General features: G+C 45.7%; 1 protein-coding gene across 1 annotated transcript; it reads left to right on the top strand.

Moving 5' to 3' along the window:
* The first annotated feature begins 12166 nt into the window (after positions 1 to 12166).
* LOC125543521 (Phosphorylase superfamily protein) lies at positions 12167 to 14375 on the top strand. Its single transcript, XM_048706892.2, has 4 exons — positions 12167 to 12486; positions 13113 to 13180; positions 13287 to 13442; positions 13539 to 14375. Exons 1-4 carry the CDS (start codon positions 12258 to 12260, stop codon positions 14169 to 14171), a joined length of 1086 nt encoding a protein of 361 aa, XP_048562849.1. The 5' UTR covers positions 12167 to 12257; the 3' UTR covers positions 14172 to 14375.
* The last annotated feature ends 12000 nt before the right edge of the window (positions 14376 to 26375 follow it).

Genomic DNA, 26375 nt, shown 5'->3' with positions numbered 1-26375 from the left:
GCCCATGAGGCATGGTTCGCAAGTATCAAATGATTCATAATCAAGTGATTCCAAAATTCCATCTGGATGGAGTTTCTTCATGCGCTTTACACCAATATGACCTAAACAGCAATGCCACAAATATGTTACACTATCATTATCAACTTTGCATCTTTTGGCATCAATATTATGAATATGTGTATCACTACGATCGAGATTCAATAAACCATTCACATTGGGTGTAATATCACAGAAGGTTTTATTCATGTAAATAGAATAAAATTATTCTCTAACTTAAATGAATAACCGTATTGCAATAAACATGATCTAATCATATTCATGCTCAACGCAAACACCAAATAACATTTATTTAGGTTCAACACTAATTCTGAAGGTAGAGTGAGTGTGCAATGGTGATCATATCAACCTTGGAATCACTTCCAACACACATCGTTACCTCGCCCTTAACTAGTCTCTGTTCATTCTGCAACTCCTGTTTTGAGTTACTTACCAACTGAACCGGTATCAAATACCCAGGGGCTACTACGAACACTAGTAAGGTACACATCAATAACATGTATATCATATACACCTTTCTTCACTTTGCCATCCTTCTTATCCGCCAAGTATTTGGGGCAGTTCCGCTTCTAGTGACCATTTCCTTTGTAGTAGAAGCACTCAGTTTCAGGCTTAGGTCTAGCTTTGGGCTTCTTCATGGGAGCGGCAACTTGCTTTCCATTCTTCTTGAATTTTCATTTCTTTCCCTTGCCCCTTTTCTTGAAACTAGTGGTCTTATTAACCATCAACACTTGATGCTCTTTCTTGATTTCTACCTCCGCCGATTTCAGTATCGCGAAGAACTCGAGAATCATTTTCATCATCCCTTGCATATTATAGTTCATCACAAAGATCTAGTAGCTTGGTGATAGTGACTGGAGAACTCTATCAGTCACTATCTTATATGGAATATTAACTCCCACTTGATTCAAGCGATTGTAGTACCCAGGCATTTTGGGCACATGCTCACTAGCTGAGCTATTCTCATCCATCTTGTAGGCAAAGCACTTGTCAGAGGTCTCATACCTCTCAACACGGGCATGAGCCTAAAATACCAATTTCAGCTCTTGGAACATCTCATATGCTCTGTGGTGTTCAAAACGTTTTTGAAGTCCCGGTTCTAAGCCGAAAAGCATGGCGCACTAAACTATTAAGTAGTCATCATATCGAGCTTGCCAAACGTTCATAATGTCTGCATCTGCTCCTGCAATAGGTCTGTCACCTAGCGGTGCATCAAGGACATAATTCTTCTGTGCAGCAATGAGAATAATCCTCAGATCACAGACCCAGTCCGTTTTATTGCACTGTCATCTTTCAACTTAGTTTTCTCTAGGAACATATCAAAAAATAGGAGAGCTATATCGCGAGCTATTGATCTACAACGTAGAAAATGCAAAACTATTAAGACTAAGTTCATGATAAATTAAGTTCAATTAATCAAATTACTAAAGAACTCCCACTTAAATAACCATCCCTCAAGTTATCTAAGTGATAAATGATCCAAATCAACTAACCCATGTCTGATCATCACGGGAGATGTGGTAGTCATCAATGGTGAACATCTCTATGCTGATCATATCTACTATATGACTCACGCTCGACCTTCTCGTATCCAGTGTTCCGAGACCATGTCTGTACATGCGAGGCTCGTCAAGTTTAACCCAAGTATTCTGCATGTGCAAAACTGTCTTACACCTATTGTATGTGAACATAGAGTCTATCACACCCGATCATCACGAGGTGCTTCGAAACAACAAACTTTGGCAATGGTGCATACTCGGGGAGAACACTTTTATCTTGAAATTTAGTGAAGGGATCATATTATAATGCTACCGCCGTTCTAAGCAAAATAAGATGCATAAAGGATAAACGTCACATGCAATCAAAATATGTAACATGATATGGCCATCATCATCTTGTGCTTTTGATCTCCATCTCCAAAGCATCGTCATGATCTCCATCGTCACTGGCTTGACACCTCGATCTCCATCGTTGCGTCGGGGTCTCCTTGCCAACTATTTCTTCTACAACTATTGCTAACGCATAGTGATAAAGTAAAGCAATTACATGGTGCTTGCATTTCATACAATTATTAAGAGACAACCTTGAGGCTCCTGCCAGTTGTCAATATTAAAAAACATGATCATCTTATACAATAAACTATATCACATCACGTCTTGACCATATCACATCACAACATGCCCTGCAAAAACAAGTTAGACGCCCTCTACTTTGTTGTTGCAAGTTTTACGTGGCTGCTACGGGCTTCTAGCAAGAACCGTTCTTAACTACGCAAAAACCACAACATTGATTTATCAAGTTTGCTGTTTTAACATTCTTTAAGGATCGGCCACAATCAAATTCGATTCAACTAAAGTAGGAGAAACAGACACCCACCAGCCACCTTTATGCAAAGCAAGTTGCATGTCAGTCTGTGGAACCGGTCTCATGTGCGTGGACATGTAAGGTTTGGTCCGAGCCGCTTCATCCCACAATACCGCCGAATCAAAATAAGACGTTGGTGGTAAGCAGTATGACTATCACCACCCACAACTCTTTGTGTTCTACTCGTGCACATCATCTACGCATATACCTAGCTCTGATGCCACTATTAGGAAACGTTGCATGGAAAACAAATATTTTTCTATGCACACGTGAGATCTATCCATGGAGATGCATAGCAACGGGAGAGGAGAGTGTGTATACATACCCTCGTAGACCGTAAGCAGAAGCGTTTGTTAACGCGGTTGATGTAGTCAAACTTCTTTGTGATCCAACCGATCAAGTACCGAACGTACGACACCTCCGTGTTCAGCACACTTTCAGCTCGCTGACGTCCTCGCCTTCTTGATCCAGCAAGATGGCTAAGTAGTGGGTGAGTTCCGGCAGCACGAAGGTGTGGTAACGGTGATGGTGATGCTATCTTCGCAGGGCTTCGCCTAAGCACAACGAAAATATGACCGAGGGACTAAACTGTGGAGGGGGCGCCGCACACGGCTAAGAGATTGTCATGGTTATGTGTGGCGCCCCCTCCCACATATATATAGGTGGGGGAGGGAGGAGGCAGCCTGGATGCGCTCCAAGTGGGGCCGAATCCCACTTGGGGTCCTCCTCCAAGCCGCGCCCCCTACCATGTATAGGTGCGGGAGGAAGGCAGGGGAAGGTGGCGCCCCCCTTTCCTTTCTCACATGAGGAGGGAAAGGCAGGAGGTGCCACCCCTCCCCTTTCCTTCCCCACAGGGCCGGCCGGCCAGGGAAGGCGCGCACCATCCCCCTTGTGGGCTGGTCTGTCCCCCTTGGCGCATTAGGCCCATACACCTACCGGGGGTGTCCGAAACCCCTTCCGGTTATCCGATGACTACCCGGTGCACTCCGGAACCTTTCCGGAGTCCGAATATCATCGTCCTATATATCAATCTTTACCTCCGGACCATTCCGGAGCTCCTCGTCATGTCTGTGATCTCATTCGGGACTCTGAACAACATTCGGTCACCAAATCCATATAACTCATATAACACTATATCGTCAACAAACGTTAAGCGTGTGGACCCCACGGGTTCGGGAACTATGTAGACATGACCGAGACACCTCTCCGGTCAATAACCAATAGCGGAACCTGGATTCCCATATTAGCTCCTACATATTCTACGAAGATCTTTATCGGTCGGACCTTATGACAACATGCGTAATTCCCTTTGTCCATCGGTATGTTAGTGATTCGATCGTAGGTATCTTCATACCAACTTCAATCTCGTTACCAGCAAGTCTCTTTAGTCGTTCCATAATACATCATCTTGCAACTAACTCATTAGTCACTTTGCTTGCAAGGCTTCTTATGATGTGTATTACCGAGAGGGCCTAGAGATACCTCTCCGATACTCGGAGTTACAAATCCTAATCTTGATCTATGCCAACTCAACAAACACCTTCGGAGATACCTGTAGAGCATCTTTATGATCACACAATTATGTTCTGACGTTTGATAGCTCACAAGGTATTCCTCCGGTATCCGGGAGTTGCATAATCTCATAGTCAAAGGAATATATGTATTTGACATTAAGAAAGCAATAGCAATAAACTGAACGATCAATATGCTAAGCTAATGGAGGGGTCTTTTCCATCACATAATTCTCCTAATGATGTGATTCTGTTATCAAATGACAACACATGTCTATGGTTAGGAAACCGTAGCCATCTTTGATCAATGAGCTAGTCTAGTAGAGGCTTACTAGGTACACGGTATTTGTTTATGTATTCACACATGTATTTAAGTTTCCGATCAATACAATTATAGCATCAATAATAAACCTTTATCATGAATAAGGAAATATGAAATAACAACTTTATTATTGCCTCTAGGGCATATTTACTTCATAGGCCACTAACAATTTTTGGCCTATTTACAAAACTTTAGGTTCAACGAGAAAGAAGGTTGTTTAGATATGCAACTAGCAAGGTGGACAACCTATATGGCATGCAACACAAGTAACAAGTGCAAGCAAGAGTGAACACACAATAAAATCTTGCACAAGGTAAAGGTTGAAGTAACCGCAAGTGGAGTCGATGGAGAAGAGGATATGTTGCAGAAGGTCTCTCCTTGGGGGAGATCTGTCTCCATTGGAGGGGTGTGGAGGCACAATGCTCCAAGCGTCCCAAGGACTCACCCTATTCTCCCGACGCCATCGCACAAGTGAATCCCCCTCCATCACTTGTGATTATGGAGATGAATCCCCCCTTTGGAAGAGTACCAAATCAGGGCTGAAAACAAAGATTGCCTAAAAGGAAATGGTTGTGGCGACTAATTTAGAGGAGGGATTTCTAGTATATGTAGGCCAATGGGCACCGGAGACCACCTAGGGTGCCCATAGAGCCTAGGCGCTCGCCGAGGCACCCCATTCGCACCCCTGCAAGGTGGGCACCCAGCCCAGGCGCCGAGGTCCTATGGGCCTGCCATGTTATGGACTTTGGCTCCCTGGTCATCTTCAAGCACACAAATTCCTCTCCTATTTTTCCCGATTTTTCTCGGGCATTTTCTGTGGTGGTTTCCTGAAATTTAAAAAGTAGCAGAAAGCAAGAACTGGCGCTCGATACTGAATTAATATGTTAGTTAAATAAAATTGATAAAATTTGTGCCCAAAGTGTTTATAAATTGTAGCAAAGTAGCATGAATCATACAAACAAATATAGATACATTTAAGAGGTATTACACACCAACAGCCAGGACCGGTCACCCATGTCAATCCATATGCCAAGGTCCTTGGAAAAGGGCACCAGATCCCAGCTGGATATAGCTTCATCGCAGCCTAAGGCATGGATCACTGGGGGAACCGACATCTTCACCAAGGCGGCCCTAGAAGATGGGCTGCTAGAGAGACGGGCCTCCATGGGACGGCTCTGGTCCTGCCCTTGAGTTCCATCACCCCAAACCCAAGATCCATCCGCATCACCGTTCATGGCCTGGCCCAAGCATGCTAGCCCTACATCGACGACATGCCCCCTCGTGTCGCTTGACTACGTGGTTTGCTTTGGATCCCCGTAGACCATAGCCATAGAAGACTGATACTTCTCCAACGTATCTATAATTGTTTATTGTTACATGCTATTATATTATATGTTTTGGATGTTTTATATGCATTAATATGCTATTTTATATTTGTGAGTAACCTATTAACCTAGAGCCCAGTGCCAGTTCCTATTTTTCCCCTGTTTTTGAGTTTTGCACAAAAGGAATACCAAAGGGAGTCCAAATGGAACAAAACCTTCACGATAACTTTTCTTAGACCGGAAGACAACCAGGAGACTTGGAGATGAAGTCGGAGGAGCCACGAGGCAGCCACAAGGATGGAGGGCGTGGCCCCCACCCTTGTGCCCCCCCCCCCCGTGCACCTCCTGACCTAATTCTTTCGCCTATATATTCCCAAATATCCCCAAACTACCAGAGGCATCCACGAAAAGACTTTTCCACCACCACAACCTTCTGTACCTGTGATATCCCATCTAGGTACCTTTTCCAGCACCCGCGAGAGGGGGATCCGATCACAGAGGGCTTCTACATCAACTCTATTGCCCTTCAGATGAAGCGTGAGTAGTTTACCTCAGACCTACGGGTCCATAGCTAGTGGCTAGATGGCTTCTTCTCTCTCTTTGATTCTCAATACCATGTTCTCCTCAATGTTCTTGGAGATCTATTCGATGTAATACTTTTTTGCAGTGTGTTTGCCGAGATCCGATGAATTGTGGATTTATGATCAGCTTCTCTATGAAAATTACTTGAATCTTCTCTGAATTCTTTTATGCATGATTTGATATCTTTGTAATTCTCTTCGACCTATCGGTTCGGTTTGGCCAACTAGATTGGTTTTTCTTGCAATGGGAGAAGTGCTTAGCTTTGGGTTCAATCTTGCGGTGTCCTTTCCCAGTGATAGTAGGGGCGGCAAGGCACGTACTATATTGTTGACATCGAGGATAAAAATATGGGGTTTTCATCATATTGCTTGAGTTAATTCCTCTACATCATGTCATCTTACTTAATGTGTTACTCTATTCTTCATGAACTTAATACTCTAGATGCAGGCAGGAGTCGATCGATGTGTGGAGTAATAGTAGTAGAGGCAGAATCGTTTCCGTCTACTTGACACGGACGTGATGCCTATATTCATGGTCATTGCCTTAGATATCGTCATAACTTTGCGCTTTTCTGTCAACTGCTCGGCAGTAATTTGTTCACCGATCGTATTCTTTGCTATCATGAGAGAAGCCTCTAGTGAAACCTATGGCCCCCGGGTCTATTTTCCATCATATAAGTTTCTATTTTCCGTCATATAAGTATCCGATCTACTATTTTGCAATCTTTTACTTTCCAATCTATAAACCAAAAATACCAAAAATATTTACTTTATCGTTTATCTATCTCTATCAGATCTCATTTTTTCAAGTAACCGTGAAGGGATTGACAACCCCTTTATCGCGTTGGGTGCAAGTTGTTTGATTGTTTCTGCAGGTATTTGATGATTTGTGCGTTGTGTCCTACTGGATTGATACCTTGGTTCTCAAACTGAGGGAAATACTTATCTCTACTTTGCTGCATCACCCTTTCCTATTCAAGGGAAAAACCAACGCAAGCTCAAGAAATAGCAAAGACCACTGTGCCAGATCAGCCGCCTACCGGAGCACGCCATCCGCCGCGCGCCCACATGATCGGTCGTTCATGCGTTGCCTCGTCACCATGCCCCACACCGGAGTGTCATGCTGCGCTGTCGCTGAGCCCTCTTGTCCTCTGCAACCCGCCACTCAGCGAAGAGGCTCTGCGTGGTACCGAGATCTCAGGATCTGCTTTGTAAGGGCATCTCCAAGGCAGACCCGTAAACCTCCCACAACCGTCTGGACCGCCGAAGCCATCCGACGCGGTCCTATATCGGTCCGCGGGCGGTCCAAACGCGATTTCTCACGCGAAACGAAGACAAAAGTGGGGGAGCTTTGCGGGAGTCCGGGCACATGAAACGTACGAATCCGACACCCTGGGCCCACCCAAAACCATTCCCCAACCCCGCGACTCCATCCTCCCCATTTTCTCTCCTTCCTTATTTTTGTTGTTACCGTCGCCGCCACTCCACCACCCTGGCCACCACGCCACACCCCTGCCGGAAATCTGCGTCTTTGTCACCTCTGGCGATCAAGCAGGGCTCCCCGCCGCTTCTCCTATGTCTCCGTTCAACCCCCTGTCCTTCGACCGCCCCGCCAGGTACCATCCTCTACTGTGCCAGCCAACTATTCGATGAATCGTCGGAGCTAAAAATAGTCATCCCTTCTTCTTTGTAGCAATGGATTCCGATTTGGAGTACATATACGAGCAGTATGTTGAGTCCTCCGACGGCTCGTCGAACGAGGAGTACTCCGATGAGACGATGATGATGCAGGCGGTCCTTGAAGACACGGAGCATGCAGAGAAGCATGTTCTCAATTTCAAGGGCTCGATCAAGGGTTATCGAGTGTTCAACCGCAACAGGGCACACAACCATTTTGACACTGATGGACAACTACTTTGCCCCTGATGCACTATTCACTGACCATTTTCGCCGATGTTTTCGGATGTGCAAGACTGTCTTCGATAGTTTGTACCATGGCGCCCGGTCCTACGATGACTACTTCATCCTGAAGAAGGACGTCGTGGGAACGATTGGCTTCTCTGGTTAACAGAAGTGCATGGCCGCACTCCGGATGCTTGCATATGGCACGACCACTGATTCGTGGGACGAGTACCTACGGATGTCTGAGAGCACATGCAGAGATCTCATAGTCAGGTTTGCAACTGTCATGGTCGAGGTGTTCAGACGTCAATACCTGAGAGAACCAACTGTAGCAGACACGGAAAGGCTCCTGGCAATCTCAGAAGCAAGATGGTGGCCAGGTTTGCTTGGATCTCTTGATTGCATGCATTGGAAATGAGAGAACCGCCTGAAGGCTTTACAAGGTGTGATCATGCACAACATGATCATCGAGGATGAGGGTGACGATGCTGCTGCGACTCTGGAATTTGAGAACATGGGTGATCCTATCTAACTTTCGGACCAAAATCTGGCCACATTTGAGGAGTTTATTCAAATGCATCAAAAAATTCAGCATCGACAAACTTACGAGCAGCTGAAGGAAGATCTGATTGAGCATCAATGAACGGTGAAAGGGGATAACAATGTTGGTATGTAATATTGGAACTATTCAAAATTTGAACTTGTGCTGCATGCGGCTATTTGAATGTTTGTATCCTTTTCATGCGGCTATTTGATCGTGCGGACTTGAAAAAAAAATTGAGGAAGGCATGATGTATGCGGCTCGGTTGGATGGCTGCCTTTTTTACTGGTTGCCGTTGGAGATGCCTTAAGAGAACTACCTTTCTATTTTATATAGTTAGACCGTGTATTTTGATTGGTGCATTATCATAGAGCGGGGCGCGAGAAGCGAAGAGGAGAGAAGGGGCACCCCTGGGCGACGGGCGTTTTATAAAATGAAGAAGTTGCCTTTCTTCCTTCGTCAGCTCTTCTTAATCATAGACGGAGGGGGCACGTCGTGCTTTGCAGCGGCTTAGGTCGAGGTTGTGCGCGTGTTGCCATTGCTCGATGGGCCGCCGGCGGTGCTCGTCTAGATTTCGCTGGGAAGTGAGGCCGTTGTCTCTTATTTTCATTTTTTCAAATTACACAACAATTATCTCTTTTTTTGGACAGGATACTCAGTATACCTGGCCATGGACAGCCCGACCCGGTTGGCCTGACCCGACCCGGCCCGAAAAAGCCCGACCCGACCTTGTCCATGGGCCGGGCTCGGACCTAGGTTTTAAGCCCGAAGCCCAGGCCGCGCCAGGCCCGAGCCCGTCGATTTCACCATTTAAGGAAGAGGCCCGGCCCATGGCCCGAGGCCCGACGGGCTTTTAGTGTGATGGGCCGGGCTCAGGCCTAATTTTTAGGCCCGACGGCCGGCCCGGGCCGGGCTTCGGGCCCGGGTTGGCCCGGACCGGCCCGAGGAATGGCCAGGTATAATACTCAGACAACTATCTTTGTTTCACAGGACGGCAGAGGTTACAAATTTTCCTTTTGAAGAATGTTAGCCTCCAATTTTTCACACGAAAAACTGCGTCCACACACATATGTTATCCTGAATTTTTCATGTCGATGGATGCGCACGGTCCACTTGTCTATCATCGCTTGTCCGACATGAGCGGTGCATATGTACCATCAACCAAGCAGCGATATTCACGTGCAGGCATAAATACGGACCACATCTTAAGCTCCCACGCGATCCACGGGGGCACTTTTATATTTCTTTTTAGGGGTACGGGGATACTGTTATACTGTATATAGTAACTCGTGAGAGCAACCACCAGGACAGCGAACCGAAAATATGACACGCGGAGTACTATATATAGGAAATTTTATATATTCATTCATGGATGTACCCATAGACGTCCTACGTGATTGATGGAGGATTGCAGAATGTATGTCCCCACCACGATCATAAGGTCCCCGGCTGACGACGCATCCTATCGCAAGGCCCCGCGCACGTCCAAATCGCATGGCCCAATGGCCCATGGTGGCCAATAAACCGCTGATTTTTCATTGGCGAAATGAAGGCACCGACACCAAAATGTGAAGTGATCCATATGGAACGGGGGGTATACGTGGGGTAGTTTCGGCAGTCCCTACGCGAACGGGCTCGTGTCGCCGATTCTCTCTAGATTTCGTTCATGTAAAAAGTTTCAGATAGAAATTTACACGACCGTGAGCCGACCACTTCATCCCGTAAATACTATCCGTAATAAACTTTCTGTAGATGTAGAGACTATACAGCATGCTCTCTGAAGCCATTAGCCAGTAATACTTTATTGCTTAAACTACTATAGAAGTAGTACTCTTTTTTTGCGAGACTATACAGGTAGTACTTAAGAGCACCGATGTCTAATCAAATACTCATTTTAGCATGAAGAGACAAAAACCGATTTATTCTGTAATTTACATTTCCAGAAATATAAGGAGGAAGCCTTTCCTAAGATCTAATTCGTTTTTTAACACAGTACATATGCATACGCTTGTACATACACACGTACACTCACCTCTATACACACACGTGCTCACGCCCTACCCTATGAGCAACATTCGAGAGACTGAGCCGGCATATCTTTTTGACATTGGTCGCCACGGATGCCTTCATAATCAACCAGAACGTCTACTCCCACTGAATGCACATCACCGGAAAGTCTGAAATAACTCCAGAAAATGCGAGCACTGGTACTTAAACTTTAGAAGACTGGGGATATCACTGTCCTCCTGACCATCCAACCACGGTTGATACGCCCTAAGATTTAGTTTTGATTAACAATTTGTTCATCTATACATGAATTATTCGTATATAAAATTGATACTAGTGAAATTTTTCTTTAATACAAAGACAAAAATAACACTTTTATAGTTGAGCAAAGTTTTGGTAAAAAAAGATGATGATTTCGTACTCCAATTTATTTATATTTTGTATATTTGTTCTGTCCTAGGTCAAACTTTGTAATAAAGTATATAATGGAAACTATGCATGTATTGTTGAAGAAAGTTTTGGTAAGAGCTTTTCCGGCGTGCTGGTCCTACTCGGTCGAGGATGGTGACTTCCCATCGTCAACAGTTCGTGCGCATGACTAAGGTTGTCAGCGCTCCCTCCGGGAACGGCGGCAATGGCGGCTGCGGCGCGCCCTCATCCCGCGTTGGAGATGTTTCTGTATTGGTTCTCTAAAGTGTTCATTGTAATTCCCTTATCTTGTGGGGTGCGTTGTACCACTGCTTACTTTTAATATAATCTGGGGTCCTTTTCACAAATGCTTAGAAACATTTTTTTAATACAGTACAGAGGCAAGCGCTCATACATATGCTCATACACTCACCCCTATGAACGTACGCACGCACATCCTATCCCTATGAGCACCTTCGAAAGACTGAGCCGGCATATCATCTTGAGATTTACGAAGTCACAATAGGTACCTTGTCATCGACGAAAACGTCTCCTCCCACTGAAAGCACATCGCCGAAAATCCTGAAATAAATCCAGGAATAATTCGAGCATCAGGACTTAAACCCTGATGGACTGGGGATACCACTGTTCCTCTAACCATTCAATCATAAGTTGGTTCACCACTTCTTAGAAACATTGATGCCTAATCAAACACTCTTTCATAAAATAAAGCACTAAGGCTATTCCGTGTAGCAAAAAAAAAACGACTCATTTTGCTGAGCGCTTATCCAACCACTTGAACTGTACATGGTCTAAAATGCTCTATGAGAGATTTTATATGATGCGAGTTGTGTTAATATAAGTTGTGGTTATTATACGCAGATGGCATACACCTCCGGTGCATGGTTCCTTGACCACAACAGCATCTCTAAGCGATCGATCTCCACCAACTTAATCTCGGGATCTGCAATTTTTTGGCATTTGTTAGTTGACATTTTTAGTACCAGCCAGCTATAGATATACGTGAAAAATTGTGCACCGCATCGTTCGGATCCCGTTCATTAATTTGATGTACTCCGTAGCCACTCCCCCCACAGCTCCAACCCTAGGTACCCAACTTGCTATATATACGCGCACCAGCTCTACACAGGGACGCTCAGACTCCAACCACAGGCACAGCACACAAAACAAGTCTTGTGGTATAGAGAAACGGAGCTAGGGAAGCTAGCTAGCTCGACCATGGGTGGTGTTCGGCAGCAGCTCATGGCCGCCGTCCTCGTGGCGGTGGCGCTGATGGCCACGGCGGCGGAGGGGTACATCACTCAGAAGACATGGGGCGCCATCCGCCGGGCGAACCGCGCCGGGCCGTTCGTCGGCCTCGTCGTGCCCAACACATACGAGATGGTCCCCGTGCTCGAGTCGCCCAGCTTCGTGGCCAGCAAGAGCATCCCTAACATGGACATCCAAGGTAAAGATGCTCCTACTCAAATGGTACATTCAGTCTAATCAGATCAAGCGTGTATACGGGCGCCATGTGCGAAAATAACTTGACATGAAAGGGCACTATTAACATTACGTGATGGATGATCTTTCCGTAAGCTTGAAATGTCAACACTTTGGTTGGGTCAAAGAAATAAACGTAATATGAAACAAGCCTGTTCGTAATATCATAACATCAGAACGAATATGGTTGAATTGATTAACAAGCCTGCTCATATATGAGAACCGTCTGAATTATGTACTGTAGTGAATTTGAATGGTAGACGAAAGAAGTGACCGGACGTGCTGAAACACTTATGCATGACCTGAAAGCACATGATGATGGAACGCGGGTGAGACCGGGCGTTTCATGGAGGACTTGCATGAAAGCACATGAGATGCATGTGCCTATTGACGGAGCTAACCAGGCACACATGAGCAAGCAGAGTGAACGTTTGTACGATCGAAGTGAAAAATAATACTTCCATCTAAACGCTCTTACATTTCTTTACAGAGGAAATAAAAGTTAAAATCGGTCGTAACTACACCATATGTCGTTGATAATTAAAAAAAGATAATTAAATACTAACATTATTGCATGATTTTTGCTTGAAGGGCGAAGGTTTCGCTTCGGAACCATCGAAGGCCAAAGCGTCGTCATGGTCATGACTGGACTGAGCATGGTAAGACCGTACATACTACAGCATTATATTTTGTGTAGCAGTGTATCTTACAAATACTCAGAACTTAACGAACTGTTGCACCATGGAATGGAATCAATGACTGCAGCTCAACGCTGGTCTGACCACCCAGATGCTGCTGAGCCTGTTCCGGGTGAAGGGCATCGTCCACTGGGGCATCGCTGGCAACGCCAACGAGGACCTCCAGATCGGCGACGTCACCATCCCCGAATACTGGGCCCACGTTTCCCTCTGGAACTGGCAGGTAGTACAGATTTGGTATTAGAAAACGTGAACATGTCATGGTCGTCCAGGATTTTGATTTGTGGTGCTACCAAAATTTTGTCGATTGGGCGGCCAGCGGTTCGGCGACGGCAAGGATAACGAGCTACCGCTGGAGGCCGCCGGCGACTACACCCGGGAGTACGGCTTCCTCAACTTCTCCGACTACACCGTGGGGCAGAGCAACCCGGCGCTATCCGCCAACCAGCTCAACAGCATCTGGTACCAGCCGGAGGAGATCTTCCCCAAGTCCGGCGAGCCCGAGGAGCGGCAGCACGCGTTCTGGGTGCCCGCCAGCAAGCGGTACTACGCGCTGGCGGCGAAACTGGAGGGCATGGAGCTGCCGGCGTGCGTGAACGCGACGACGTGCCTGCCCCGCGCGCCGCGGGTCACCCGGGTCAGCAAGGGCTGCAGCGCCAACGTGTTCCTGGACAACGCCGAGTACCGCCAGTTCCTCCGCAAGCAGTTCGAGTGCACCCCCGTGGAGATGGAGAGCGCCGCCGTGGCCCTCGTGGCGCACACGCAGGGGGTGCCGTTCCTCACCATCCGCTCGCTCTCCGACCTGGCCGGGGGAGGCTCCGCGCTCGGGAACGAGGCCAGCACCTTCATCGACATCGCCGCCAAGAACGCCGTCGAAGTCATGCTCAAGTTCGTGCCGCTGCTCGGGAAGGGCGGCGACGAGATGGAGGACGGCGCGGCCGCGGACATGTGAGCCAGCAGCCGCTTGTCCATGCATGAATAATCGGATGCCCGTGCGTGGTGTATCGTCTCGCTTTCCCTTTTTCCTTTTTTTCTTGCGCCGCGCTATCGATAAGGCCTGCGAGCCCTAGCTCAACAGTTGGTGAGCCCACGACCACGACGAGTTGCAGAGATGAATAAATAAATCAAATAGTCGGCCTAATGCCGTTTGTCCGGATTCCCAATAGTGTGCAATTTAACCAAACGCACTCAATTGAATCACGCCACTGATGTACGTATGTGCTTACATCTACGTGATGCAGTACAATGTTAGTACTCTCACCGTTTCTTTTCACTTGGCACATTGGTTTTGTCTTGAGTTAAAAAAATTAAGTCCATATTCATAAAAAATCAACATTCATAATATCAAATCAATATTATTAGATACATCATAAAATATATTCTTATATTGTATTTCTTTCGTATCGTAAATTTTGTTTTTTTAATGTAATTTTGATCAAAAATTACAAAATTTGACTTATGACAAAACGAGAAAGCTAAGTACCTGCCGACTGGTGGTTAGCGACAAACACGCACGCTTCCGTCATCCTCGATTGTTGGCTCATTTTTTTCAAAAAAATAGTAGCAATAGGAATCGAACCCCGCACCTACGACTTGCTACAAACTTTGACTATACCCAATGACCATCTCAGTCAACTGCATGTTTATGTTTGGAGGTGGGCTAATTTTGTAGATACTTGATTACCGCAAGTAGGCCACTGCTATAGTGCAGCCGTCCATCTATAGTGTAGATCTGGCGAACATAATTTATCATTTTTTCCCTCTCCAGATCCTTTTGTTCGCCAGATCCGATTTCTTGCTTTCCTCCCAATCCATTTTTTTCCTCTCTAGATTTTTTTTCGTTCGAGATTTTTTTTCACGCAAAAATTGGTGTGAACAAGAGAGGATTCGATCCTTGCACCACTAGTGAGCCAACTCAACTAGCCTACCACCTGACCTACGATCCCTTTCTTGAACAAAAGAAAGTAAATGGGCTATTTAACATGTCTCATCTACTACGTATGCATAAAAACGAGTTAATTTAGTGTTCGATTTTTTCCGCGCTTAGGTACCCCGTTCCTGCTAACTTTACCAACCGGGGAGGGAGGGGTGATGAAATATCCTCCGTTAACTTTCGTGTAAATAACATGGTAACTCAAAATTCATATACCTGATAACTTATGTACCCCGGTCCTAAAAACTTTGTTGGCGAGGGTGGGGGTGGGGGAGTTGTTGAAACATACCACGGTAACTTCTGTGCAAATAACATGATAACTCAAACATGGCGGACCTGATAACTTATGTACCCCGGTCTCTTGATAACTTGGTCGGCGAGGGTGGGGGTGGGGCAAGTCGCTGAAACATGCCGTGGTCACTTCTGTGCAAATAACATGATAACTCAAACATGGCGAACCTGATAGCTTATGTACCCTGGTCCTGATAACTTGGTCGGCGAGGATGGGGTGGGGCAAGTCGCTGAAACATGCCACGGTAACTTCTGTGCAAATAATATGATAACTCATACATGGTAGACCTGAAAACTTTGTCGGAGGGGTCGGGGTGGGGGTGTCGTTGAAACGTACGACGGTAACTTCTATGCAAATAACATGATAACTCACACATCATAAACATGATAAATTATGTACCGGTCCTGGTAACTTTGTCGGAGGGGCCGCAGTGAGGGAGTCGTTGAAACAAACATACCACGATAACTTCTATGCAAATAGTATGATAACTCACACATCATAGACATTAAATTATGTACCCGGTCATGGTAACTTTGTCGGTGAGGTTGGGGTTGGGAGGGAGTCATTGAAACATACCACAGTAACTTCTATGCAAATAACATGATAAGTCACACATCGTAGAAATGATAAATTATGTACCCAATCCTGATTACTTTATCGGCGGGGATAGGGTGGAAGGAGTTGTTGAATCATACCACGATAAGTCTTATGCAAATAACATGATAACTCACACATCGTAGACTTGATAATTTATGTACCCAACCCTGGTAAATGTGGCGACTGTGGCGAGGGGGGCGGGGGGCAACCCCGGTAATATATATATGTAAATAGCTTGTTAATAGACACATACCAAGCTGATAACTCACATACAAACGCCATTATAATTTTTTGACCCGAATTTTTTTTGTTGAAAAATATACACCCGGTAATTTCTATGTAAAAAGCATGATAATGTATACATCACAGATTTGATAACTAATATCTTACATTTTAAACACCATGGTACCTTTCATTCAAGGGAAAAAAGTTTTTAAACATTTTCATCGGTAATTTATGTGTTAAATTACCATACTTCCTTATGGCTTAACCTTCTCGTACTGTAGTTATCAGCCTTATCGTGGTATAGTTATCATGTTGCTCATACCATAGTTATCACGCTGGTCATGCCAAAGTTATCATGCCAAACTTTATTTTTTCTTTTGATATGGCAGAAATAAGAAAGGTACAAATAAGATTGTTTATCTACAATAGGCAACAATAAAAGGTGGCTTAGTTGGTTATTAGGCTTAATAGGTATTGCATAGACCTAGGTTTGAATCCTCTTTCAAGCACTTTTATTTTATTTTAATATTATGCGGTGAAAAATCAGAAAAAACCGCTAGTGATTTATCATGGTTTTTGAGAGAAGAAAAAAAATCAATGAAAAGCGAGCGTGAGAAGATAGCGGTCACGTAGAAACTAGTCGTGCAGAATGACAAAATTAACATGCAAAGTAAAAGGAAATGGAGGGAGCAGTAGACCTCCACAGTTCTCGAAGAATGGTCAAGCATGAATCCCAAAGCATAGTATGTTATAAACACAGCGTATGGTGTATCAACCGCTTGGAAATGGGCATGCCTACCACTCATCTGATCCATTTGAAATGAAAGGAACGCTCGTGTTTTCTGAAACAAGTGCATGCTGCCTCCGGTATTGCTCAACAACATCAAACTCGAAGCAAAACTATGGGTCACAGCATGAGCAAAGAAGCTTTACTCTACTCTACTCTATTTTTATTTAATGGGTGAGATAAATCTTTTGCTTCCATTTTCCAAAAAAAAACGGTGGTATGTTTGCATAGGTGCTGGGGAAGAAACAGCACAAGCACGTCTAAAAGAAAGAAAGAGAAAAAGAAAAGAAACAAATGCCGATAACGGTGGATCAACAAAAACGACGAAGCCTCACGACCGTTGCGTCCACCGGAGATCGCCCACCAAGCTCCGAGACTCCGAAGCGCCGATACCAATCAAAACCTCCAAGAAGGGACGCGACGATGGCGACGCTGCTGCTAAGGGTTTCCCCCGGTACACGACGAGGAGAGAGGAAGGGTAGCCCCGACGCCCTCCAGGAATGTCCGATGGCACCCTTAGGTGACACCGCGTCGGTGTCGGCCAAGCCAACAGAGATTTCTCCCAATCACATCCTCCACCTCAGGCACTCCGGAGCTCGCCGCCAAACCGACCACCACCCTGCGCCAACATGGACACAAAGCTTCCTGCGCTGTCTCACCATGGCACCGCGAAGATGGACTGCACAACGAAGAAGAGGAGCCGGGACTAGGGAAGCAACACCGTCAGCATACGGGAGGGCCCCACCTCCACCGTCCATGACGGTAGCCGACCGGACGCCAAAGCAGGAGCCTACCGGGCCCATGGCCCCACAGGCCCGGCCGGGCCCTCAGAGGCCCGGACAGCTCCCGCCTCCGCGCAACAGCTGGCACGCCGTCGACGCCGCTGCCCCAGTCCAAGCCGCTGCCCACCCTTCCCATACAGAGAGCGTCGTGGTCGCGCCGGAGCCGACCCGCAAGGACCCAGATGGGGCCCTACGGGCCCAGATATGGGCCGGGGATGCGCCACCGGCCGTCCAGCACCACCGGAGCGCCCCACCGCCAAGAGGCGGCACCACCGCGGCGAGCGCCGATGGCCTCCGCCACCAGGACGCCGGGCCGCCACGAGTCGAGCACCGCCGCCGCCTCCCCCTACCCCGGGAAGGAGGAGAGAGCGCGGGTAAGGGACGACCCGCCGCCGCCGACACCACCCGGCCGGACCCGGGGGCGACCGCCGGCGGCGGCGGGGGGAAAGGGCGAAGGAGGACGAACGAGAGGGAGGTGAGCGCGCGCTGCCCCGGCCGCCTCCCGGGGAGACGACGGAGGCGGTGGGACGGGGAGGAGGGGATGGGGGCGGGAAGGGGAGGGGGAGGGGAGGCCTGCGTCGGGCGGCTGGCGGCGGCGGCGGTGGGAAACCCTAGCGGGGGAGCGGGTTGATTGGTTTACCACATCGTTGTGTTGCGACTGCGACTCCTTATCATATACTTTCTGATGTACTAACGTAATTCTGAGCAACCCTATTCATGTCTGGATTCCCAATTGTGTGTAATTAGACGCACTCAATCCAATCACGCTACTCATGTGCGTATGGGCTTACATCTTCTATGTGATTACATTAGTTTACTCTTTAGTGATTAAAACATCTTATACAAGTTTCTAGTATGGGAAATATCATTAATTTTTGTCTCGATTACTGTTGATGTTAATGGCCTTGTATAGATGCAAAATATATTCTTGATAGTGACCTTGTATAAGGGAATGAAGGGAGCATGTATCAATTGGATTGACAGGGAAATCAATCGGTAGGGGTAACTGAAAAGATAAAAAGAAAATAATACGATACAAAAGAAGAGGATAGGTCTGCACAGTAAATAAAAGAGAAAATGCTGATGCAGCATGTTGGTGACGTGGAGGGCTGTATGTCGAGAGAATTGCTAGTAGGGGATTAACTTCTTAAAAATGTAATATTAGTTTACTCTTTAGTGATCTGCCACGTTGGACTTGAGGACATCTGACACATTTTATTCAGCCGTCTCGAGCTATGGATATGTGGACAAAGCTGGGACTACATAATATCATAAATGATGTAGTGAAAGAGGATCGGTTGGGTTCCATGACAATGGAGATCCTGGCTAGGAATCGTTCAGTTCGGAATGGATTACCTATAGCAGAATTGATCATGGTAGCTTCTTGGTATATTTGGTGCCAACACCGACAACATGTGCAAGGCAAAACAATTCAAGCACCCGACAGAACAATAGTTTTACCAAAGTACTCGCAACGAATTATACTAGAGCACATACAACAAAGCAGCATATGAGGATGCAAGATCGGATGTGGAAGAAGCCGAGCAGATATGTTATTAAAATTAATGTAGATGCGGTGTTCCAGTATGAAACACTTTCGGGTGCGACAGTCGTGATTGCTCACGACGAAAAAGGTTTCTCTATGCTTTCATATGTTAAAGCTATCGATTATCTGAGAAATAAAGTCTATGCTTTCAAAAAGAAAGAATGTACAATGTTAGTACTCTGACCTTTTCTTTTCACTTGGCATATTAGTTTTGTCTCCATGCAAAAAAAGTTTTGTCTTGAGTTAAAAAAATTAGCTTTGTAAGCATGTTGTTTTCCGGCACATAAGAAATACTAGTCCAATTGTTTAGCCCATCACCCTATAGGCAGCCCATCAGGAGAAGGAGGTGGAGGGGTAAGCAAATGAGTATGTTGGCCCAATACCCAAAAGAAAAAGGGGAAAGGAGCACAAAAAGGAGTCCAAACCCTATTCGGCACCTTACGCGCCAAATGGTTATTTACAACTGGCGCATCCCCCTCCTCCCCTCGTTCATATCTATCCTAACCTGCCGACCCATATAAGAGTCCCTCATATTCATTTTTTCAGAAGTCCCTCCGGTTTTGGGAAGCTTCTAGAAGCTTCCCCAACCATTTTTATGTGTTTTAGTTTTCTATTTTAATCCAATTCCTTTTCAAATTCATGAATGTTTTCCTGATTCTTGAACTTTTATGAAATTCCTGAACCTTTTTCCAATTTTGTGATAATTTTTCAAAAGCATGAAGTTTCTTTCAAATTCTTGAATGTTTTTCAAATTCACAAAGTATTTTCAAGTGCATGAACTTTTTTTTAAAATCCATGAATGTTTTCAAGTTCATGAACCTTTTTTAAACCCATGAACTTTGAATCCGCAAACTTTTCCCAAATGCATGAATATATTCAAATCCATGAACATTTTTTTAATTCTATGATTCTTTTTCAAAATCCACATTTTTTTCAAATTCATGAACCTTTTCAAAAAATTTAATTTTTTTCATATTTATGAACTTTTTTGCAATGAATTTTTTCAAATCCATTTTGTGTTATTATTTTTTTACAGATTTTTAAGATTATTTTTTACAAAAATTAAATGGTTGACCAGTCAACCATCAACCAAAAAAAACCTACGAGGCTGCAACACGAGCGATCTGGTCGCGTCGCCTTTGTTGGGCCCGGGCCTAGCTGAGCGAGGCGTGAGAGCTAGGATCATTTACCAATGCTAAACGCCTCGACGAGGCGCACTCAAGGAGGATGTGGGTTTGTGATTTACTAGGAAACATGCCGCGTTGCTACGGGGTGGATGGACAATGGTTGAAGAGAGGGTGGTGCACAAAGGACTTCCGCCAAGTGCATTTTTTTCTAGACTTTGAAGCACATTCTTTAAGAGTTCAGTTACTAATTTAAAGGATTTTCGAAGTAAGAGCACACATGATGTTTTTTGTATGAGCGTATGACTTCAATGTGACATTCTAGATTAAACCGTCAATATATAGTGACAACACATATCTCATCAATAAATTAACCATCGTATTGATGATAAAAAAAATCATACACACAACATTTATGTTGAGTTACTGATATCACACAGTAAAAATGTTGTATACTTCGCCTAGTGTCCAAGCATGTTGTGTGTGTGCTCACTGTGAAGTCCTTGTCGAATAGATGTATAACTTCCAATGTTGTCGCGATATATGCAAGATTTCTCCATCGCAGTTCAATCTTTGCTTAGTGTGTTGCGCCTCAATTCTGGGTTCTTTTGTTGTGGTCGCATATTTTTGTCTTTCTGCCTTTCTCATGCATGCATTTTTATCTTCTGCGTTGGCTTCATGTTTGCATATTTTTTCCGTGTGTATTTTTTTGCAACCGGGTCAAATCTTTAGTTCTTTTTCTTAGTTGATAGGCTTCACATCACCTTTTCAGTTTTTTCCTATTTTTCTTCATTGGTCATTGATACATACCGCTCTTTATCTCTCTTTTTTCTTTGTTATTTGCCGTCCATGACTCATGATTGCCATTCAAATTGCTTTCCTACATGAGAGTTTTGGATAATATATGAATCTGTTGTTGATTAAAAAGCTGATACAAAATATGAATCATAAATAGAGCATATGTAGGTGCTTATAAATAAATCTAATTACGATGGACATAAGCATGATAATATATGTGTTGTTTGCATGCTAGAGTGTCATGTTTTCCTTGAAGCAATTTAGATAGCAGGAAAATGATATTAAAGTAAGAGCATTGCTATATACACCATGTTTTTCGTCTGACTTCACTACAAAGTTATATATTAGTATGTCGATGCTTAGTGACAAAGCATACTACACCGCCATATTAACCATTGCACGGACATCAGGAAATAAAAATGCTGTATATGCAATACTTCAAAAGTAATTTTACATGGATGCAATTGTTTTTGTTTCTCCATAGCATCAATGTTTGGGTCAAAAGGATGTATAAGTTGGTTGCCTTGTTCCTCCATACCACCTTTAACATGACCATCTTCAAGGACAGCAAGCAAGTCATCTTCTTCCTCATCCGGAACAACAACCTTATTGAGAACAATTAAAGACTGTGTGGCCATGACATGTAAATGCCTATGTTTTTGTGTCGATGTTTTACTATGCACTCGCATAAAACGAAATGAGCAGCGCCCGGAGATAATTTATGTATTTACTTTATTGGGCATCCAAGCATACATGTTATCGCCGTGTGTGCCCTGGGCTATGTAGTCAATATGAGTACGTCGAAAAACAGAAACAGATGTAAATCCAACTTAAAAAAATGTAGAACCAAACATGTGCATGTAGATTCGGAGAAAAAGAAAAAATGCATGCATGGCCAAGTAATTTGATGGGTAAAGGAGTGTGTCCCTCCTAGTTAGTTCTTCTTTCTTTAATCTACCTAGTTATCTATATTATCAAATCTAGCTAATCTCTATTCGGTGAGTGCTTCCGTGTCCAGCACATTCGGGTGTGCGTTGCAAACAACTTATCCAGCTGTGTAGCTCAAAAAGAAAAGACAACAAAACGTGTCATCCCACACGCATCGCTGTCTATCTCTCCAACCTTATCTTATCCAGCTGCACAGCCAACCTCATCTTCTCGGCCACCCTCATCCCCATATCTCCCCACGCTCCCGATTTCCTTCCCCTCTTCTCTCCCCTACTCTCTGTCCAGCGAGGAACGACACTCCAATCCCTCTCAATGGCCGCCGCTGCTTCAAGGCCTCCCCGCAGAGGTCTCGATCCAGATCAGATCGAGGCCGCCACCGAGCCCCTCGACCGCCTCCTCCTTCCTCTTCGCCCTCGCTCACTCCGCCCCCACCCTCCAGTGCCTCCCCGCAGCACCTCCTTCTCCCTCCTTTCTCCTTCTTCCTCTCTTCCACCCCCTGCATCTCAATCCTTTCGTTTTCCCTTGGGTCATGAGCAGAGGAAGCATGCAAGGGCCTCGCTGCTGCCGCCACCATGGCCGCCGCGCCGCCGCCGTCTCTGAGCTCGCCGGCTGTTGGCGAACATCTCCCCTGCGACCGGCGCCGCAACCCTCTGCCTCGCCTCCATCATACGTGAGGATGATGACGACTGCGCCGCCATCGACCTATCCCGGTTCGTCCCTCGCCTCGCTCGCGTGGGGCGCACCTGCGCGTGGACCGCCGGTCAGGCAAGCCGCCCCTCGCCGGCAGGAGCGCCGGTGCCGCTCGCCTGAAGCATCTGATGGCGGCCCGAACGTTGTTCCGACGGCGACCGGGACTCCTCTTTGCGTTCATTCTTTTCCCCATCTGCATCTCTGTCATCTGAGTCAATTGTAAATCGTCACCTCGGATGCTGCTGGTTGTGCTAATTCAGTTTCTTCATGATGGCCAAGGGCCTCGCCAAGCAGCGGGAGGACTTCCGGGCTAGGCTGGCCAGCCGCAAGCGCGCCCGCGAGCTCGCCTCGTGCCGGTCAAGGCCACCTCCGGCGACTTCCTGTCCGTCGCGCTCTCCAACGCCTTGCCCCATTCCCGGGCCAGGGCGGCGCGAACTCCCGCCGCGACGCATCACCCCTTCCTTGGCTTCTGCGGTGTGGACGCCGGCGGCAATTGGCGAGGCGTGCTCGGCGGTTCGGTGGAGGCAGGTAGTGGATAAGTGGCCGATGGTGGCAGGGGTTTTTATGCAAAAAAAATAAACGAAACGTTATCTCATCAGGAACTCACTTTAAGTAAGACTGGGTTGATTTCTCAGAAACGAAGGGACTTTTTCGCAAAAAAGCTGATGACGGAAATTTCAGAAAGCACCAAATGAACTCTCCGAATTCAGAACAGTATACGAGGCGTAATTAATTGTTTTGTATGGAAGTCCATTGTTTGGCCAAATGTGGTATTTATATAACTAAATTGAGATGGACTTTTAATAATTGGTTCCTCCTTTATTAAATCACAAGCAAAGTAGCATCAGTTACAAGGAAGAAAACAACCGCATTCGGCGAGAATCCATCCAGATACTAGGAGGTGAATACTTAGCTAATCTAACTAGTTCATGAGCTACTTGGTTGCTATCTCTTTTACAATGGTCATTGTCGGTACTAAAACCAGCAGATCTCGGGTAGGGAGTCTCGAGTTATGGATTTTGAAACGATGGTGAACATGAGACAAGTGAGACAGTGTTTACTTAGGTTTGAGCCCTCTCGAAGAGGTGAAACCCTACATCCTGCTTGATTATATTGATGATGGAGTATTGAATACAGGTTGATCTACCTCGAGATCGTATATTGTGTTCTAAACCCTAAGGCTAGTAAATGTGATTGTTTTTGTACAGACTAAACCCTTTGGTTTATATAGGCACCATGGGCATCTAGGGTTACACATGGTCGGTTGCCAACTAGGAGTAAACTGAAGGAAATATGCCCTAAAAGCAATAATAAAGTTGTTATTTATATTTCCTTATATCATGATAAATGTTTATTATTCATGCTAGAATTATATTAACGGAAACTTAGTACATGTGTGAATACATAGACAAACAGAGTGTCCCTAGTATGCCTCTACTTGACTAGCTCGTTAATAAAAAATGGTTAAGTTTCCTAGCCATGGACATGTGTTGTCATTTGATGAACGGGATCACATCATTAGAGAATGATGTGATGGACTAGACCCATCCGTTAGCTTAGCACTATGATCGTTTAGTTTATTCCTATTGCTTTCTTCATGACTTATACGTTCCTATGACTATGAGATTATGCAACTCCCGAATACCAGAGGAACACTTAGTATTGGGGATGTACCCCGCGGTATGACCCGGCCGGAAGTATGACCCGGCCGGACTTGGCGCTTCATCGATGACCCGCCGGAGGACTGGTGACTCACGGGTCTGGCGGCTCACTGGTCAGACGACTCACAGATGACCCCGACGGCGGGTCACATAGAAGACTAGGCCCAAGGCCCAGTAGGCCGGCTCATATTATGGTGGGCCGGCTTAAGACAGAAGGCATGAGGAATATTTGCTTTACGAGGAAGCAAGACCCGTACTTGTATCCGACTTGTAATAGAGAATAAGTTAGTTCTAATCCTAATAGGACTCTACATATAAGCCGCCCCTTCAACTTATATAAGGAGGGGCAGGGCTCCCCAAAGTGGGACAAGCAATAAGAAACAATATCTAGGGCTAGACACAAAGAGGAGAGCCGGCTTACGACGACTCCCTCATGAACATAATGAGACCTAACCACAAACAGCACGTAAGGTTATTACCGGATGATGTTTTTTGGGGCCCGAAGCCGTCTAAATCCTCGTCTTGTGTGATGATCCACTATGCATCTCTCGATTTCGACCAATCCCTTCAAACTACCGCATAGATGCGTTGGCCTCGCGACTAAGTCCTGACACTAAGGACATCTGCCGTGACAATTCCACGACAGTTGGCACCCATCGTGGGGCCTGCGCACGGTGGTGATGAATTTTTAAAGGGATCTCTCCTAGAGTTCGAAAAGCTCGTGATTTTGTCAGATAAGCAAAAGCCGACAAGTTCATTGTTTTGTGATCTCAACATGATTAACTATGGAGCCAGCGTATACAAGATGGAGAAGGATCAAGAGGATTAGGGTTGCGTTGGTTGTTGGTTGAGCCGCCGCAAGACGTCGACACCGGTTGGATTTTCCGCTACCGCCGTTACGGCAAGCCACGTGAGACTAACAAAAATTTCTATCTCTGTCCGTGGCCATGTCCGTTCCCAATTGTTCTTCGGTCGCAACAACCAAAGGCAGATAGCCAGTGTACGCATAATCTGCGGTTTAATCAAAGCAAGTCCGAAGACTACTCATGTTCTGACATCTCCAAATCAGTATTTTTTTTAATCTCTGTTTGCTACACGGAGGAGCAAACATCTCAAAGGCGCAAGTTTCTAGGTCAATCATGACAAAAGAATTAATCTTACGTGAAGCTTCTTCAAGTGGTCTAGTCACATCAGGTTTCAGTCTACAGTTACCGTGTCTACACACAGTGGATTAAATTTTCTGTTGGGGACAATCAGCGCAGAACTACGGACTGGACAACTCCGACCATGCACGCGCCTGGTGCAGAACAGGAAATATCAGCATACTTGATACGGAGGCTGTCGGCCGCACCGGAATATGTTCAACGTTATCCAGTACTGATATCTGCGTTCATCTGAAAAACAAATCAGGTGCTATCTGTTCTCAGTATTTTTAGCATATAATTCTTTTAAGAACAATTACTCTATCTTTTAATATATTTTATGCAGGATAAAGTCTATTACAAAAGTGATGTCATGCCATAGACATGAGGCTCGCACCGGTTTAAACATTGTGGCCGATTCTCGCGCCTACGTCGGCTTAAATGTCCTGGCCAACTCTCGCGCCTGCGCCGGTTTAAATGATCACTGCCACGGCCGACTCGTTAGTCCACGCCCGCATGTGCTGGTCTCCAACACCGCGGCCGACTCCCTCGCCAATGGACGCGCGCACGATACCACTCCCGCAGTCCGGTCTACATCAGCACGCCGGTGCCGCACCCATTCTCATAAGTC

This window comes from Triticum urartu, chromosome 3A (genome assembly GCF_056163025.1).
Source record: "Triticum urartu cultivar PI428250 chromosome 3A, HENAU_Tu73, whole genome shotgun sequence".
In the NCBI taxonomy this organism is placed as follows: Eukaryota; Viridiplantae; Streptophyta; class Magnoliopsida; order Poales; family Poaceae; genus Triticum; species Triticum urartu.
This window is presented reverse-complemented; position numbering and strand designations above follow the sequence as displayed.